This window comes from Apodemus sylvaticus, chromosome 7, assembly GCF_947179515.1.
Source record: "Apodemus sylvaticus chromosome 7, mApoSyl1.1, whole genome shotgun sequence".
Taxonomy (NCBI): domain Eukaryota; kingdom Metazoa; phylum Chordata; class Mammalia; order Rodentia; family Muridae; genus Apodemus; species Apodemus sylvaticus.
The window spans coordinates 116923690-116941139 of record NC_067478.1 but is presented as its reverse complement, the minus strand read 5'-3'; the positions used below and the strand labels follow the sequence as shown (position 1 = coordinate 116941139).

At 39.6% G+C, this 17450-nt stretch overlaps 1 protein-coding gene across 1 annotated transcript; it reads left to right on the top strand.

The window, feature by feature from the left end:
• Positions 1 to 243: 243 nt before the first annotated feature.
• Positions 244 to 1446, top strand: LOC127689832 (upstream-binding factor 1-like protein 1). Its single transcript, XM_052189404.1, has one exon. It carries the CDS (start codon positions 244 to 246, stop codon positions 1444 to 1446), a length of 1203 nt encoding a protein of 400 aa, XP_052045364.1.
• Positions 1447 to 17450: the final 16004 nt, after the last annotated feature.

The following is a 17450-nucleotide window of genomic DNA, read 5'->3' as shown; positions in this document are numbered from 1 at the left end:
TGGTTAATAAGAAATTAATCATATAAACAACATTGGAAAGAGATATCTGATTTTTTCATAAACACCAAGGATAAAGTCTAACATATTTTTAAAATTTTTGATTCCCTCAGAAATACAGAATCACACAGACTGTGGAAATCAGAAGCTATCTACTAGGGTCTGTCTCTGTGTCTTAGCATTTAAAGTTGCTGTTTACATGTTTGCACAACTGAGATATTAGTGGGAACACAAGTTAAGCTAATGATGACATCACTTGATAACCAAGGCCTATGGTCTGACACAGACATTCTGAAGTTACTGGAAGGCATAAAGCACAATATCCAATCAGATGACTTCAGAGAATTCAATAGCACTCAGGCAGAACTAGACTGGAGCAACGTTGCTTTTGGGCTGTTTTCAGGAGAAATGTGCAAACAGAAATGGCTGGAGATTTCTTGTAATTTAAGAAAGTTCCGCACACTGGCAGAATTAGTGCTAGAAGCCAAAGAACTTATGAGAAAGCCACACAAAAATCATACGGACAAGCAGGATCCTGACCGACTTAAAAGACCCTTGACTGCCTATCTGCGCTTTTACAAGGAACAGAGACCCAAATACTGTCAGATGTACCCTAATTACAGCAATGCACAGCTCACCAAACTCTTGGCTAAGAAATACCATCAGCTGCCAGCAGAGATAAAGCAGAGATATATCCAGGACTTCAAGAAGGAGAAACAAGACTTTCAGGAAAAGATGAGCCAATTCAAGAAAAGGGGTTCTGTTTCAGGGCCTCCTAAGAAATCTGTGGTGCCCCGGAGTCACCAAACCAAAGTCACTAAGAAAACACAAGGAGATATGAAAAACACAAAGTCTCTTCTAAAAATGCAATTTGCCAATATATTTTCCTCAGATATCAAATTTCAGAGAGAACCCAGGAAACCCCCTATGAATGCATATCACAAATTTCACCAAGATTCATGGTCAAGTCCAGAGCTGAGGCACCTGTCCTTTAGGGAGCGCTGGGTTGAGATCAGCAGGCGTTGGCAACGAGTCCCAAAGTACCAGAGAGAGCATTATGGAAAACAGGCTGAGAAGCTACAGGAACAATACTTTGTGGATTTGGACCTCTGGCTCAAGACATTGTCTCCTGAGGAGTATGCTGCATACAAAGAGGCAAAGGCCAACTGTGGTAAGCGAAAGAACATGGGCATGTCTGGAGGCAGAAGCCACAAGTTTGGACAAACAGATGATCTGCAGCCCTCCTCACAGAATGGGCTTCAAATAAAACCTGGAGAGTCAGAGGAGCTGCTAGATCCTGGGTCAGATTCCTCAGAGTCTATTGGCTCCCAGGCATCCCAACAAGATATGATGGATGACAGCCAAGAGGAAGATTCTAGCACCCCCTCAGACTCTAGTAGTACAGATGAAGAAGATGAAAATCTTCCTCAAGGGAACCCTCTGGTTTAGACTCCATTTTGGCCACTTTCATTTTCTAAATCATTGTTTAAAACCATTCAACAAAAACCACGAACATTCCCAACACATAGGCAACTTTCCTGCCCTCTCTCTTGTTGCTCTTGCTTGCTATTCTCTCCTACATTTGCTTACTAAATACAAAGGAATATAGTTTGTGGAGAAGGGACTTTGCCATAGTTCGGCACACATCAGATTTCTAGGTTTAGGAAGAGACCCGACTGAGCAGGACATAAAATCTATTTACCTTTTAATTGAACAAACTATACATCAGGTCTTACAAAGGGAAGCACTGAATACACAACTGGCATCAGCTACTTTTAGGAAAGTCTCTTAGTCTTGCTATTGCAAAGAGTAAATCTCACCTCTCATATTCAGAATAAGTAGAAACACAAACACTTTGACATAGATAAATCCTATTTTATGGCCTTATCTGTTTTGGCTTTAATATGTACTTCAGTACCACATTCCAGTCATTACATTGATTAGCTGAATCTTAAGTATATTTAATGCTAACTTCCCACCATTATGCTCATAATTACTCTAAGCTGTTTTCGTGACCATTAGCTTTAGAGCAGTTATTGTAAACCTTTGAAATTTTATATTTGTATGTAAATACGTATTTTGTCTATTTTAGTTCAAATTTATGTTGTAAAATTTTGCATATTAATAAATCATTAAAATATTTTGTTAGATATTTACAACATATAATGTATAAAACAGGTTAAATGTGTGTGTCTCTTCATATATTTGTCATTCAAGTTGAAATTTACATTTTGAAATTTATAGTAGATTACCATATGTTAGTAAATCATTGATTTGTTCTCCTAAGGAAAAATTATCTTCATGGATATTTTGCAACATTTTCAAATTTTTACCTCCGATTTACTTAGGGTTCTAAAGATGTTGTATTAACTATATTTAACAATATCAGCAGATAGTAGTGATAAATTTCTGTCAAATGTTTAAATTTTACCTATAATTGCAGGATTTGCTACCATAAATTTGTGTTGATATATGAATTTTAATTAAGTTATATCATTTACTTATACAATATTCTTATACAATTAAACAATTTTGATAAATGATCTTTATTAATTTTGTCCTTCCTTGATCACATAATGATGGAATCTGTCTAAAGTGTACTCAAGAGATTCACAGACAATGGGTTTCTTAGTTACTGTTGTGAATAGGCACCATGATCAAGACAATTCTTAGGAATGAAAATATTTTATTTGGTCTGGCTTATAGGTTCAGCGGTTAAGTCAATTGTCATCAAGGCAGAAATGTGGCAGCATCCAGGCAGGCATGTTGTAGGAGGAGCTGAGGGTTCTACATCTTTATCCAAAGGAAGTCAGGAACAGATTGAACATGCTCTGGCATCTAGGAGGAAAAGCTCCCAGCTCAAACCCACAATGACACATTTATTTCAATAAAGACACACCTAATAGTGCCATTCCCTGGGATGAGCATATACAAACCATCACATTCTACTCCCTGATCCCCTTATGCTTGTTCAAACATGAGTCTATGGGGGCCAGAACTAAACATAGTATGATGCAAAATACATTTGCTTCAACTTCAAAAGTCCCTGTAGTCTATAGCAATCTCAACAGTGTTCTGAGACTCATCCAATTTCTTAACTTTAATTCCCAAAGCAAAACAAGAATCTAGCTGTGCAAATTCCAAACTCTGTATCTCCAGTCTTCAGATCTTCAAATCCTTTACCATCTTTGTTGACTGCAACAAAGTTCTTTTTCATAGGCTGGTTCCATTCCCTGTTAGCAGCTTTCCTTGGCAGACATCCTGTGGCTTTGGCATCATTATAATCTTGGGGTCCCCAAGTCAATTTCAGCTTCACAGCTTCTTGTTCCAATATCTGAGATCCTGCCCTCTGTAGCACTCTTAAGTTCAGATTGATCATTCTGCTGCTTCTGCTGTTCTTGTTGATTACCCCCATGATACTGGCATCAACAATATGCCAGGGCCTTCCACGGCAACTAGGCTTCTCCAATAACCTCTCATATGCTCTCTTCAAAGTACCAAGCCTCTAATCTTTTGCCTCATTTTCTGGCTTGGCCTATCCTCTGCACTTGGCTGCACTTTCCCCAATGTCCTTCCATGTCCTCTCTCAGTGCTAAGCCTTAGTTAATCTTCATGATGCCTTCATGGCTTCACAGCCGTTACCACCTGAGTGATTCTTACATATTACCAGGTACAGCTACAGCATGAGGTACATTCTCAGTTGTCTCTGATATACAGCTTCTTTGTGATTTCAGAAAACACTTCCCAGAAAATTTCAGCTAAATAATGCTCGTCTCTTCTTAATCACCACTGATTTCTTAGCTCTACTTAACCAGCATCAATTGTCCCAGTAGTCTCCTTCTGCTCTTGAGTTTAAAGCCAGAGAAAATTGTCTGAAGCTAGTGAGTTCATCTGCTTGTAGGAACTAGAACATTGACAAGCTATTACATTATCACTAGATTCTTTTTTGCCAACTCATTCACTGTCTTAGCTTGGCTATCCTGGATCTTGCTCCATAGACTGACTTTGAACTCAAGATCTGCATACCTGGCTCCTAAGCACTTAGATTAAAGGTGTGGCCCACATGCCTGGACTGAAGCTTTTTTTCACCTAGAATTTGCTCTATTCTGTGCTGGCCTTGAACACTGAGATCTGCTTATCTTTGCCTCCTAAGATTAAAGGCTTGTACTGTGCCAGGATCTAAAGTTAGCTTTGTGGAATTTGTTCCAAGGTCACTACTTCCTTAATTCAATTTGATATCCTTGAATTCATATTCTACTTCTTCTTTTTTTTTTTTTTTTTTTGAGATAGGGTTTCCCTGGGTAGCCCTGGCTGTCATGGAACTCACTCTGTAGACTAGGCTGGCCTCCAACTCAGTGATCTGCCAGTCACTGCCTCCCAAGTGCTGGGATTAATGGCGTGCACAACCACTGCCCTGCAAGCTCCTATTCACTTCCTGGTGTCCCCTTAATACTCAAACTATATATTTCATATTGTCCATTTCTCAACCTGCTACATTTGTTGAAAATGTACTTCTTCAAACTTAATAAGAGAGCAAAGTCCCTTTGGGGCTTTTTTGAGACTTACTTTGTAGATCCAATTAATATAAATCTCTTTACCTTAGCCTTAGGCAATCTCCTCTGACAATGGCAAAAAGCAGTCAGATCGTCACCAAAACAGCACAAAAGCAGTCTTTCAGACACATATTAAAGTTCTTTTGCAGTAAAAACTCATGGACCATTAGGCCTACACAGTACAAATGACCCTCAGCATCACTGCCTTACATATTCATACTAGGCTGCCCATTAAACCCCACTTAAAGGATTCCATGTCTTTCCAAATCCCAAAATCCACATTCTTGTTTTTTCTTTGTGTGTAATACAGATTTGTAAATCTTTTTTTATTAGATATTTTCTTTAATTATATTTCAAATGTTATCCCCTTGCTGGTTTCAACTCTGAAAACTCCCTACCCATCCTTGCCCCTGCTTGCCAACTCACTCACTCCTCCCTCCCTGTTCTGGCATTCCCCTCTTCTGGGACATTGAGCTTCCTCAGGGCCCAGGACCTCTCCTCCCTTTGATGTCCAACAAGGCCATCCTCTGCTACATATGCAGCTGGAGCCATTGGTCCCTCCTTGTGTACTCTTGGTTAGTAATTTAGGCCCTGGGAGCTCTGTGAGTACTGGTTGGTTCATAGTGTTGTTCCTCCTATGGGGCTGACAGCTCCTTTGGCTCCATGGGTCCTTTCTCTAGGAAAGGGACCCATGGGTCCTCCACTGGGGACCTTGTGCCAGTCCAATGTTTGTCTGGAAGCATCCACCTCTGTATTTGTTGGGTACTGACAGAGCCTCTCAGGAGACAGCTATATAAAGCTCTTGTTAACAAGTGATTGTTGACATCCATATTATGGTTTGGTGACAGTATATGGGGTAGACCCCCAGGTGGGGCAGCCTCTGGATGCCCTTTCCTTCAAGCTATGTTCCAAATTTTATGTATGTATCTCCTCCCATGCTGTTGGGTTCCCCCATCAAAAAGGACCAAAGTAACCTTACTTAGGTCTTCCTTCTTGGTATTCAATTGGTCTGTGAATTGTATTTTGGGTATTGAGAGCTTCTGGGCTAATATCCATTTATCAGTGAGTGCATACCATGTGTATTCTTCTGTAATTGGGTTACCTCAGTCAGGATGACATTTTCTACTTCCATCTATTTGCCTAAGAATGTTATGAATTCATTGTTTTTAACAGCTGTGTTGTATTCCATTGTGTAAATGTACCACAATTTCTATATCCATTTTTCTGTTGCAGATATCTGGGTTATTTCCAGTTTCTGGCTTTTATAAATAAGCCTGCTATGAACATAGTGAAGCAAGTGTCCTTATTACGTGCTGGGGAATCATCTGGGTATATGCCCAGGAGTGGTATCATGACCAGTTTTCTGAGGAAAGGCCAGACTGATTTCTAGAGTGGTTGTATCATCTTGCAATCCCACCAGTAGTGGAGGAGTGCTCCTCTTCACCACATCCTTGCCAGTACCTGCTCTCAACTGAGTTTTTCATCCTAGCCATTCTGACTGGTGTGAAATGGAATCTCAAGGGTGTTTTGATTTACATTTCCCTGATGACTGACGATGTTGGGCATTTCTTTAGGTGTTTCTCAGCTATTTGGTATTCCTTAGTTGAGAATTCCTTTTTAGTTCTGTATCCCATTTTTTTTTAATATTTTTATTTCTATATTCTTTGTTTACATTCCAAATGATTTCCCCTTTCCCGGATCCCCTCTCCCCAGATGTCCCATAAACCCTCTTCTATTTTAATAGGGTTGTTTGGATCTCAGGAGTCTAATTTGTTGAGTTCTTTGTATATTAGATATTATCCCTGTACTGGCTGGTTATGTGTGTCAACTTGACACAGGTTGGAGTTGTCACAAGGAAAGGAGCTTCAGTTGGGGAAGTGCCTCCATGAGATCCAGCTGTGGGGCATTTTCTCATTAGTTGTCAAGGGGGGAGGGCCCCTTGTGGGTGGTACCATCCCTGGGCTGTATTTTTGGGCTCTATAAGAGAGCAGGCTGAGCAAGCCAGAAAAAGCAAGCCAGTAAGGAACATCCCTCCATGGCTTCTGCATCAGTTCCTGTTTCCTGACCTGCTTGAGTTCCAGTCCTGACTTCCTTTTGTGATGAACAACAATGCAGAACTGTAAGTTGAATAAAGCCTTTCCTCCCCAACTTGCTTCTTGGTTATGGTGTTTGTGCAGGAAGAGAAACCCTGACTAAGACAAGCCCTTTGCTGGTTGTAGGGTTTATAAAGACATTTTCCCAATATGTTGGTTGCTGTTTTGTCCCATTGACAGTGTCCTTTGCCTTACAGAAAATTTGTAATTTTATGAGGTCCTATTTGTCAATTTTTGATCTTAGAGCATAAACTATTGGCATTGTATTCAGGAAGTTTTCCCCTGTGCCCATATAATCAAGGCTCTTTCCCACATTCTTTTCTATTAGTTTCTGTGGGTCTGGTTTCATGTGAAGATCATTAATCCAGTTGGACTTGAGCATAGTACAAGTAGACAAGAATGGATCGCTTTGGATTCTTCTGCATGCTAACCACTAGTTGAACCTGCACAAAATGTTGAAAAGGCTATCTTTTCTTTCCGCTGGATGGTTTTAGTTCCTTTGTCAAAGATCAAGTGACCATAGGTGTGTAGGTTCATTTCTGGGTCTTCAATTTGAGTCCATTGATCTACCACCCTGTCACTGTAGCAATACAAAGTAATTTTTGTCACTATTGCTCTGTAGTACAGTTTTAAGCCTCAAATACTGATTTTCCCAGCAGTTCTTTTATTGTTGAGATTAGTTTTAGGCATCCTGGGTTTTTTGTTATTCTAGATGAATTTGATCTTTCTAACTCTATGAAAAATTGAGTTGGAATTTTGATAGGTATTCTATTGAATCTCTACATTGTTTTAGGCAAGATGGACATTTTTAAAATATTAATCCTGCCAACCAAAAACCATAGGAGAGCTTTCCATCTTCTGAGATCGTCTTCAATTTCTTTCTTCAGAGACTTGAAGTTCTTATAATACAGATCATTCACACGTTTGGATAGAATCACACAGAGGTACTTCATGTTGCTGGTGAGAAGTGTAAATAGGCTAATTTCTTTCTTAGCCTATTTATCCTTTGAGTATAGGAAGGGAACAGATTTGTTAGAGTTAGCTTTATATCTTGCTACTTTGTTGAAGTTGTTTATCAGCAGTAGGACTCTGGTGGGGTTATGGGTTCACTTAAGTATACTATCATATCATCATCAAAGAGTGATATTTTGATGTCTTCCTTTCCAACTTATATCCATTTAACCTCTATTGTTGTATCATTTTTCTAGCTAGAACTTCCAGTACTATATTGAAGAGATAAAGAGGGAGAGGGCTGCTTTGTCTAGTCCCTGATTTTAGGGGGATTGCTTCAAGTTTTGCTCGATTTAGTTTAATGTTGGCTACTGGTTTACTCTATATTGCTTTTTTTTTTTTTACCTTTTTTAATTTAATTTTATTTTTTTATTTACATTGCAAATGATTTCCCCTTTTCTGGGTCCCCACTCCCCGCAAGTCCCATAAGCCCTCTTCCGTCCCCCTATTCTTCCATCCACCTCTTCCCACTTCCCTGTTCTGGAATTCCCCTATACTCTTGCACTGAGTCTTTCCAGAACCAGGGACCACTCCTCCATTCTTTTTGGACATCATTTAATTTGTGGATTATGTCCTGGGTATTCAAAGTTTCTAGGCTAATATCCACTTATCAGTGAGTACATACCATGATTGATCTTTTGAGACTGGGTTACCTCACTTAGTATGATGTTCTCCAGCTCCATCCATTTGTCTAAGAATTTCATGAATTCATTGTTTCTAATGGCTGAATAGTACTCTATTGTGTAAATATACCACATTTTTATGTTTAGGTATGGGCCTTGAATTCCTGATCCTTCCAGACTTTTTACTAGAAGGGATGTCAAATTATGTCAAATGATTTTTCAGCATCTAATGGAATGGCCATTTCATGTTTACTTTGATTTTTTTTTTTTTTATGTAGTGGATTACATTGATGGATTTCTGTAAATTGAACCATCCCTGCATCCATGAGATGAAGCCTACTTGACCATGGTGAAAAATTTGTTTTGATGTGTTCTTGGTTTCCGGTGGCAAGAATTTTATTTACTCTGAAATATTGGAAGGCATCACCAAAAGTGCAACCTTTTCCCCAAAGTAAGAAACAAGCAAATTGGAGGTGTTTAATTGGTACATGAGAGTAGAGGTGAGGTGGTCAGGAACTTCCAGACTTGTAACTATGGTGGCTCTTCTCTCAAGTGCTACTCTCAGTTCCCTGCAAAAGTCTGGGAAGTAAATGTGAGCAGTCCCATATCTTTGAGAGAAATTGTTTGAAGAGCAAAAAGGTACACGATATGTTTCAGGCCTAGGTTCTAGCTGGAAGTGGAGCTGTTGATTCTTCCCTCCAGATTGGCCTCATGTGATAAGGGTCCTTGGAAGAACATTCCATGGCATATTTTCCTCTGGCTGGTTCATAATGGCAGTAGCAGGGAAAGGGATGGATTACTCTGAGCAGAGTTCATCAGGCCTTAGTTTCAAGTTGCCAGCCATTTGTCTGAGGAGGAAACAGCTGGATAACTTGAAAGCTTGTCATCTTTCTAGTCATGGCACCTTTCTTTCTGCACCTGGGGTCTTGTCCCTGAGAACTGGAACCTAGCTGGAGAGCAGCCACCACAATTCGCTTTTAGTTTAGCAAGATTTGGAGTGTCCTTGGTGACTACTTTTAAACTCTCTTGGACTTACTGATTCCTAGTAATAAAAGTATATTTCCTGGGCAATATTATAACATTCTGTCCCATGTGAAGTATAGGAATTTGAGCCATGCACTCTGTTCCTGACCCACATCATTTCTCTTTAAAAGGCACTGATAGTCATGTGGTGGATAACAGCACATGACCTGCCAGGCAGGACTGAGTTGAAAAAGACAAGACTAATGACTAGAGCTTTGGTCCCTGGCTGCCAATCAACCTCTCAAAACTCTAAGGTTTATTGATGTTCCTCAACCCTTCCTGAGAACCAGGCTTCACAACCATAGCCTGTCCCTCCATTTTCTATCTGCTATTAAACTTACATATCTGTATTTCTAAAAAAGGATTCTTTTAAGTGTCTAAGGTTTTCTTTCATCTCATGGATTTTTAAAACCCTGTCCTTTAAACCCTCAGTCCCTTATCATGACAAATTTATATACATTTGCTGAGAGTGGCTTAGTCAGTGTCTATTCCTGTGATAAGCTAACGCCATGACCAAAGCCACTTACATGAAGTGTAATTCAGCTTCAGAAAGTTAGTCCATTAAAATCATGGCAGGGAGCATGGCAGTAGGCAAGGAAGTATGGTGATGAAGTTGCTGAGAACTTTACATCATGAGCTGCAGAAAGCAGTCTGAGAAAGAGTCTCTAGGCTTCTGAAACCCAATAGCCTCTGTTTCCAAGGTGGCAATGGAAGAATAAAGAGACTCAAAATGATCTTAAGATACCTAGCAACTTCTAGGAGAGATTAAACTCCAAGAGACAATGCTTCAATGACCAAACAAACTTAAAAACATATATTAATCCATATATTCTCACTAAAGAAGAAAGCTTCTTAGTAAAACATAGCCTCAAGAGAACACAGGCCAGTGTTGGAAGGGTCAGAACTCAAGATGGGCAGCTCTGCTAACTTTCTCACATCTTGCACAGGGACATAATAACAGCCACAGAAAGAGAAGTGTGTACATCCTGAAGTAACAGGGACTAAATGCTTGGAGTAAATCTATATACCTCCCTAATGCAAAGCAACTGTGTCAGGCCTTAATTGGCTTTAAATTTCTCTCATACAGAGCAAAGAAGGAAAGGGCTGGTTTCTGGAGTCCACTGCATCAACCAGGTTCTAATTGGGGTAAAATTCCATTTTCCCACCTGTGAAATGAAGGTGTTGTGGGTTATATTTTACAGTAAGTGCTGTAAATCCAAAACTTCTACATGCCTACAAGCATTATATTCAGGCTGCATTTCATAGACAGTTCAAATTCAGGTTCCACATGTGCACTACCATATGGAGGTCCAAATTGTACCCTATCTTCTTATAGAGTTGTAACTACTTATTTTTATTTTTATTTTTTTTTATTTTCTGAGATAAGTCTCAGATCTCCCTTTAGCTCATGCTACAATTCAGACATTATTCAGGCTTGGGATTCTCCAGCCTAAGCCTCAGTACTGGTGGAATTAAAGCATTCAATAGCACAACTAGTTTCTGATTATTAATATCAGAAGGTTTTAGTCTTCCATATCCTTATAATCTATACTTCAATATTTCTAACGTTCTACTTGTAATTAATTGTACATACATGGTTTTCATGATATCTTTTTTCTTTTACTTTTTTATTGAAAATATTTTTTATACAATATATGCTGATCACAGTTTACTCTCCCTTAACTCTGCCTTTATCTTCCCTACTTCCCAACTCCCACCTACACAGCTCCATGACTTATATTTTTCCCTCACTCTTTTGAAGACAAACAAAAATGACATAATAATTTTAAAAATCCAAGGAACTCACGCATTCATGCACACACACATACACACACACACAAACAAAATCCATAAAAACACAAAATTGGAAACTGTATCCAAGGCAGCAAGACAAAAAGTACCAAAGCAAAAGAATATAAGGCCAAAAAAGATCTGCAAAGATTCTATGGAGTAAAAATACCTTTTCCTTTTGTGTTGGTCACCTACTGCTACTCATGGGGCTTATGTACCCTTAAGATTAGTTAAAATATAACCCATGAAACTCTATTGAGGAGAATTAAATTTTCCTTTTCAAGAAGATTTCAAGTGGAGATAACTTCTTGGTTTGGTTTGACAGCCTGTGTTTAGTTGCTCTTCTCAGTGTTAGAACCAGAAATGGTTATTCCTGGTTGTCATCCTGACTATATCTGGAATGAGCTACCAGATCTTGAGGCTAGAAGACACAAGTTTGTGACCTGGTTCTTGACATGGAGATCTTGAGGCAGAGGGGATATGAAAAGCTTAGGCCCAGGCAAGGTAACATATGTCTTAAATCCCAGGAGACTAAGGCAAGGAGAAATCTGAGTTCAAGGTCAGCCTGAACAAAACAAGTCCCAGATCCAGGCATGGTGTTACACACCTTTAATCTGTGCCACACCTCTGCTGGGACACCTACATGAGGACACTGGAAGAAGGAGGGGTCACTCTTCTTCCCAGCTTGCATTTACTTGCCAGCACATCTGTTGGAGTCTACTTCTACAGAAACCAGCTGAAACAACCAGCCTTGTGGGACTGAGAAAATACTAAATTCTTGGACTTCCAATTCATAGCTGACTGTTGTTGGGGAGTTGGACTACAGGCTGTAAGTCATAACAAATTCCCTCACTATAGAAAGACATTCAATGCCTTCTGTGATTCTAAAGAACCCTAACTAAGAGAGGACCACATTTGACTTGACCCTTTGCTGACCTTGAATATTCTGTTCCAGTTCCTGTGAGTTCAAGTGTGCAGCAGAAATGCTGTGGCTGGAAAATTCTGTTTCCTTGAGTTCACCCATTTCCCTGACTCTTATAATCTTTCTCCCTTCTTTTCTGCATGAGGATATAGTTTCCTTCTCTATCTCGATGGATTGCTTTTGGTTTAAAGTCTACTTCATTGAATATTAAAATAGCTATGTCTGCTTAGCCTTGAGTCCATTCACTTGGAATATCATGTTCCATCCTTAGACCCTATGATAATATCTACAGATGATGTGCTTTTTGAATGCAGCAGAAAGATGTATTCTCTTTCTACTTGAATTTTCTAGCCTGTGACTTTTTATTGGGGAATTGATAAAATTAATTTTGGGGTTATCAATGAATAGTGTTTATTGATTTCTTTTGTTATTTTGTGGTTATGGTGTGGAGTTATTTTCCCTTTTTTAGTTTACTGGCTTGGGATTATTTGTTTTATTGGATATGGTGTAGTGCTAGGGAAATGTTAGCCATCCACCCAAAAAGCCATTCTAATGCAATCACAGTAGGGCCATTTTATTTGAGCTAGCTTGGGCCCCTGAGCACACCAGGACACAACTGTCTTGCAGGACACTTTTAGTTATGAGGAGCCCCAAATATCTTTCGGGGCAAGACTTTACAGTAAGCAGCAAACAGGGAGTGACTGTATAATCATGTATTTGGGAAGTCACTATGGCCTTTAACATAATTGCCTGGTTCTGGGAGTCATATCACACATTTATATTTTTTATTCACGCATGTGTGCATGCGCATGGGTATGTAAGTGTGTGTGTGTGTGTGTGTGTGTGTATTTTAATCTGGGTTATATCTTTTTGCTTGATGTTTAAAATCATATAGGCAACCTAAATTATTTTTTATTTTTGTTCTGTTAGGGTTAGTTGTAGATTGAGTCCTTAGGGGATCTGTACTGGCTGGTTTTGTTGGTCAACTTGACACAATTTAAAGTTATCAGAAAGGAAGGACCCATAGTTAAGAAAATGCCTCCATGAGATCCAGCTGTAAGGCATTTTCTCAATTAGTGAGCAAGTGGGGAGGGCTCAGTCCATTGTGGGTGGTGCCATCCCAGGGCTGGTTTCCCATGATTCTATAAGAAAGCAAACTGAGCAAGCCATGGGAAACAAGCCAGCAAGCAGCAACCTTTTCATGGCCTCTGTATCAGTTCCTGCCTCCAGGTTCTAGCACTGCTGGAGTTCCTGTCCTGATTTGCTTCAGTATGGATTATGATATGGAAGTGTAAGCCCAATAAACCCTTTTCTCCCCAACTTGATTTTGGCCATGGTACTTTATCACAGCAATAGAAACCCTAAGACAAAGTCATTTGGGCTTTGGGGGCATCTCTGACTCCTCAAACCTTTCTTTATCAGCTGTCTATGTGAGAATAATTTACAGGACTTATTTGGCCTGGCTGTATGTGTCCATTGTAGTACTGAGGGAATCTCTCCTCTGAGTTTCCCTCCTTTTCATAGGTAGGGCAGGGATTAGAAATAACTGAGTAGAACCTCCAGGTTCTCCCTGAACAAGAAAGTAGGTGACTTCCTACAGTTCCAGAATCCTTGTAGAGTTGGTCCACAGTTCCCTGGAGCCTCGCTGACTTTAGAGGGCAAGGGGAAAATATTGTCTTTTTATCTCTGTGAGCATGTTAGAATAATGGTTATCAAATACCCAAGATCAGTTAGTTATACTACCTTGTAGGGGGAGTTTCTTTCATTCATTCCCTAATTATTTCCTTAATTGTTGATTGGCTAATAAAGATGACAAAAGCCAATCACCGCTCAAAGATATGGAGAGAAGATTTTCAGGTCAGGACAGGAAGAGAAGGAGGGGGCATAAGGAGTTACCAGGCACAGGCTGGGGAGAGGTTGCAGACATGTTCTGGAGGCACCAGATAGATTATGACCTCTGCAACCTGCGGAGGTCAAGGAAGTTGGGGCAGAAGGTTCTTCTCCCAGCAGCTGTACCTTCTGGCTGGTTTTAAAGTGTTGGAACTCTCTGGTGTTTTCAATTCGTGGTGTTAAGTTGGTCTGGAAGAGAAAGAGGGCAGACAGAGGAATGGGCATGAAGGAACAGGCGGTTTTCTCAAGAAAAACGCAAGCTGGCTATTTGGGGGAGCTGAGTCAGATTGTGACAGACACTGGCAGAGCTGGCTGTGTGGTGGTTGACTGGTGAGAGAGCGATTGATCTCGGAGCTCCGGCTTGGCAAACCCAGCTGAGAAAAAGAGAAAGCTGAGTAGAGCTTGTGCTGGCTAAGGTGAAGCATACACTGTGCAGACACTGGCAGAGCTGGCTGCCAGTGATAAAAAACAAATAAAAGTAGGCCAGAAAAGATGTTTGAGAGAATGGCGAAATACCTTAGGATAATACAGGAAAGGTTCCCAGCTAAGCTATAATTTCAGTTGAATATCGGATGGAACCAGAAGAGGATGACAATAGAGGTATTTTCCCCAAATATGGCAGATGTTCAAGTGAAGAAAGGGCAGAGTTTGCAGCAAGCCTGGTACTGCCCCTTATGAAATCAAAACGTTGTGATTGTAGCAGTTACCTGCATCCCGTTGGCTGTCCAGGAAGTGATCCCCTCTGAACTGAGTGAAATTGGCTGTAGGTTCATTTGGAGCTCAGATAGTGTGCCACTGCCGAACTCTAGGCATCTTAGGACACTTCAAAGCCTCTGAGCAGACAGGCTGGCTGTGCTGGGTGCTAGACCTTCAATCAAGGCAGCTGTGGCAACAGTAAGGGCTTAATGACTGTTAGGGAAGTAAATTATCCCCACCCCCAACACCTTAGCTTTCCTAAGAAAAACATTATATTAAAAGAGGTGTTTACACTAAAGTCTTTTCACTCTCCTAAACAGTGATTTTGTGTTGAGCACTATTTAAGAATACTCCTATTCCAGTGCTTCTAATAAGAGCTGATTCCCCTCTAACCTCTCTCAGCTGGAAGCTTTAGAGTATGCATTGCCATTAGTTTAAATGAAGCAGGAGTAGAGAGAAGGCAAAGTCCAGACTGAAGAAAGGTACTTCAGTTTGAAGGACTAGAAAAGAGAAATATGGACCCTTGAATGCCCTAATATTATATCAGTTGTTCTATGTAAACTTTTGCTGTATGGAGTTCTGTCTGTTGCAGATACCACATTTTTAAAATCCAATCTCTTCCTGTTGAGTATTTTTATATTTTTTTAAAAAACTTTTTTTTTATTATATATTTTCTTTCTTTCCATTTTAAATGTTATTCCCTTTCCTGGTTTCACCTCCAAACATGCCTTATCCCATCCCCCTCTGCCCCTGCTCACCATCCCACCCACTCCAACTTCCCTGTCCTGGTATTTCCCCTATACTGGGTATTCTGGTTCACAGCTCTTATGATTCTAGTTTCCATGACCAAAGCATAATGAGTACAGTGTTGGCAGTGATGGCTGTCTGTATGTAAGGAAATAGGGTATGGCTTTGAGACAGGATTCTGTATCACAGGGCGAAAAGGAACTTGTAGTTTTCCTGCCACTCATCCTTCTGATGATGCGGTAACCAACCTTGCCTGGTATAAGTTACTTATATTGTTCATATAGCTTTAATAAACATTACTCAAGTGTTAGGGTAGATGGGCTAACGAAATTCCCACTAGCCTCCTTTGAATGGTCTCAGCACTTAGGATTGCTATCATTTTCATTTTAGCTAAATCATGTGTGTATAACAGTATTTTACTCTGACTTTTTAAAAAACATTCACCATATTTTAAAGAAGTTTAATACTGTTTATTGATCATTTTTCTCTTCTTTTGTGGAGGGACTAACAAATTTCCCATTTTCCAATGTGTTTCTCATGATTTTTGTTGATATACTTAGATACATTGAGCCCAGCAAATTGCCATGTATACATATTCCAATCTTAGTTAAGCAAGTGGTTTATTGAGCACAAAACATAATACTGTATATCTAGGATATCAAAATGGATTGCAGTCTTAGTCTGCTCTCAGGGTAGGCTTTTTATGGGAAAAGCCAGGTTCAAAATTTGAAAGGGCAAGGAGGGGAGCAGTTGGCTCCCAAAGCAAATTATTATCAGCAGACCTTAAGGTGATTGGTCTTGAGTAAGGTAAGGGAGGGTGGAGGGGTGTTGAACAGAGGAATTTCAAAACATACAGATAACAGAACATGAGTATTATAATCATAATTTTTTCACCTTATTAGTACACTTTTCAGTGTCAGCTATAAAACCACAGTGAGCTTATACATAGGTTTAGGAAGGACTACCTGGTTGTCAGCTCTGACTTTATATATTTTAGGCACAATAGTTTATATTGACAGTTGATTTGTTGATAAAACTTTGTGGAATTTCTTAAGATTAGAAAACCTCATACAGAACATTCAGAACATACAGAATAAAACAGAGTATGAGGTCAGAATGTCCTTGAGCCAAGTCACTTTTCTGTGTCAATGACAGGTAGGCACGTTACAGCAACAATATGAAATAACTGACAAGCATGGACCAAAATGACTATAGCTCCTCTGTAGGGGGTTGGGGAGTTTGGGAACATAACAGGATTCATGTAATCAATATCGCTTCTCTGGCACTGTGGGTTTCTCCCATCTCTTTCATGTAGTTTGATAAATAAAGTATTATTATTAATGTGTTATAAATTATAATTTTGCCTATGTCTTTTTAATTTATTGTGCCCAATGAGATTATGTTCTCCTCATTGATTGAAAATTATACATTCTTCTCTTTTTAAATTAAAGCTATTTCTTATTTAGAACCAAAATTATAAAGAAGAAATTGATAAGAGATTGATCTCAACATAAGTTTGGAAAGCAGAACAAACTGAAATATTGCTAAGTAATGAGTGAAGGACATTTGAAAGTTTAGAAGTAAGTAGCTTGTTATTCTATGAGATGTGATTAAAGGTAAAGACTGAGTGTCAGGACAAAAATATCCAAGCATGCTGGAGGAGAGACTATTATTTATTTGAGCACTTGGACAGTGTCGGTAGGAGGATCAGACACACAAGATCATCTCTAACTACATGGGAATTATAGCAAGATTGAGGTAAACCTTGTAGTACAAAAATTATCCAGAAGTAAACTCAAACTTCTCCATTGCCAAAACAAACAAACAAACAACCCCCTACAGTCAAGTATTTGGCAAAGCATTGGAAATAACAGAGTGTTCAGTGAATTCCATATTTTCTCATTTAAGGAGTCTAGGTTAACAACACTGAAGCAGCCAGGTAGCTGTGGTGCACGCCTTTAATCTCAGCACTTGGGAGGCAGAGGCAGGCAGATTTCTGAGTTAGAGACCAGCCTGGTCTACAGTGTGAGTTCTAGGACAGTCAGGACTACACAGAGAAACCCTGTGTGAAAAAAACAAAAAACAAACAAACAAACAAAAACTC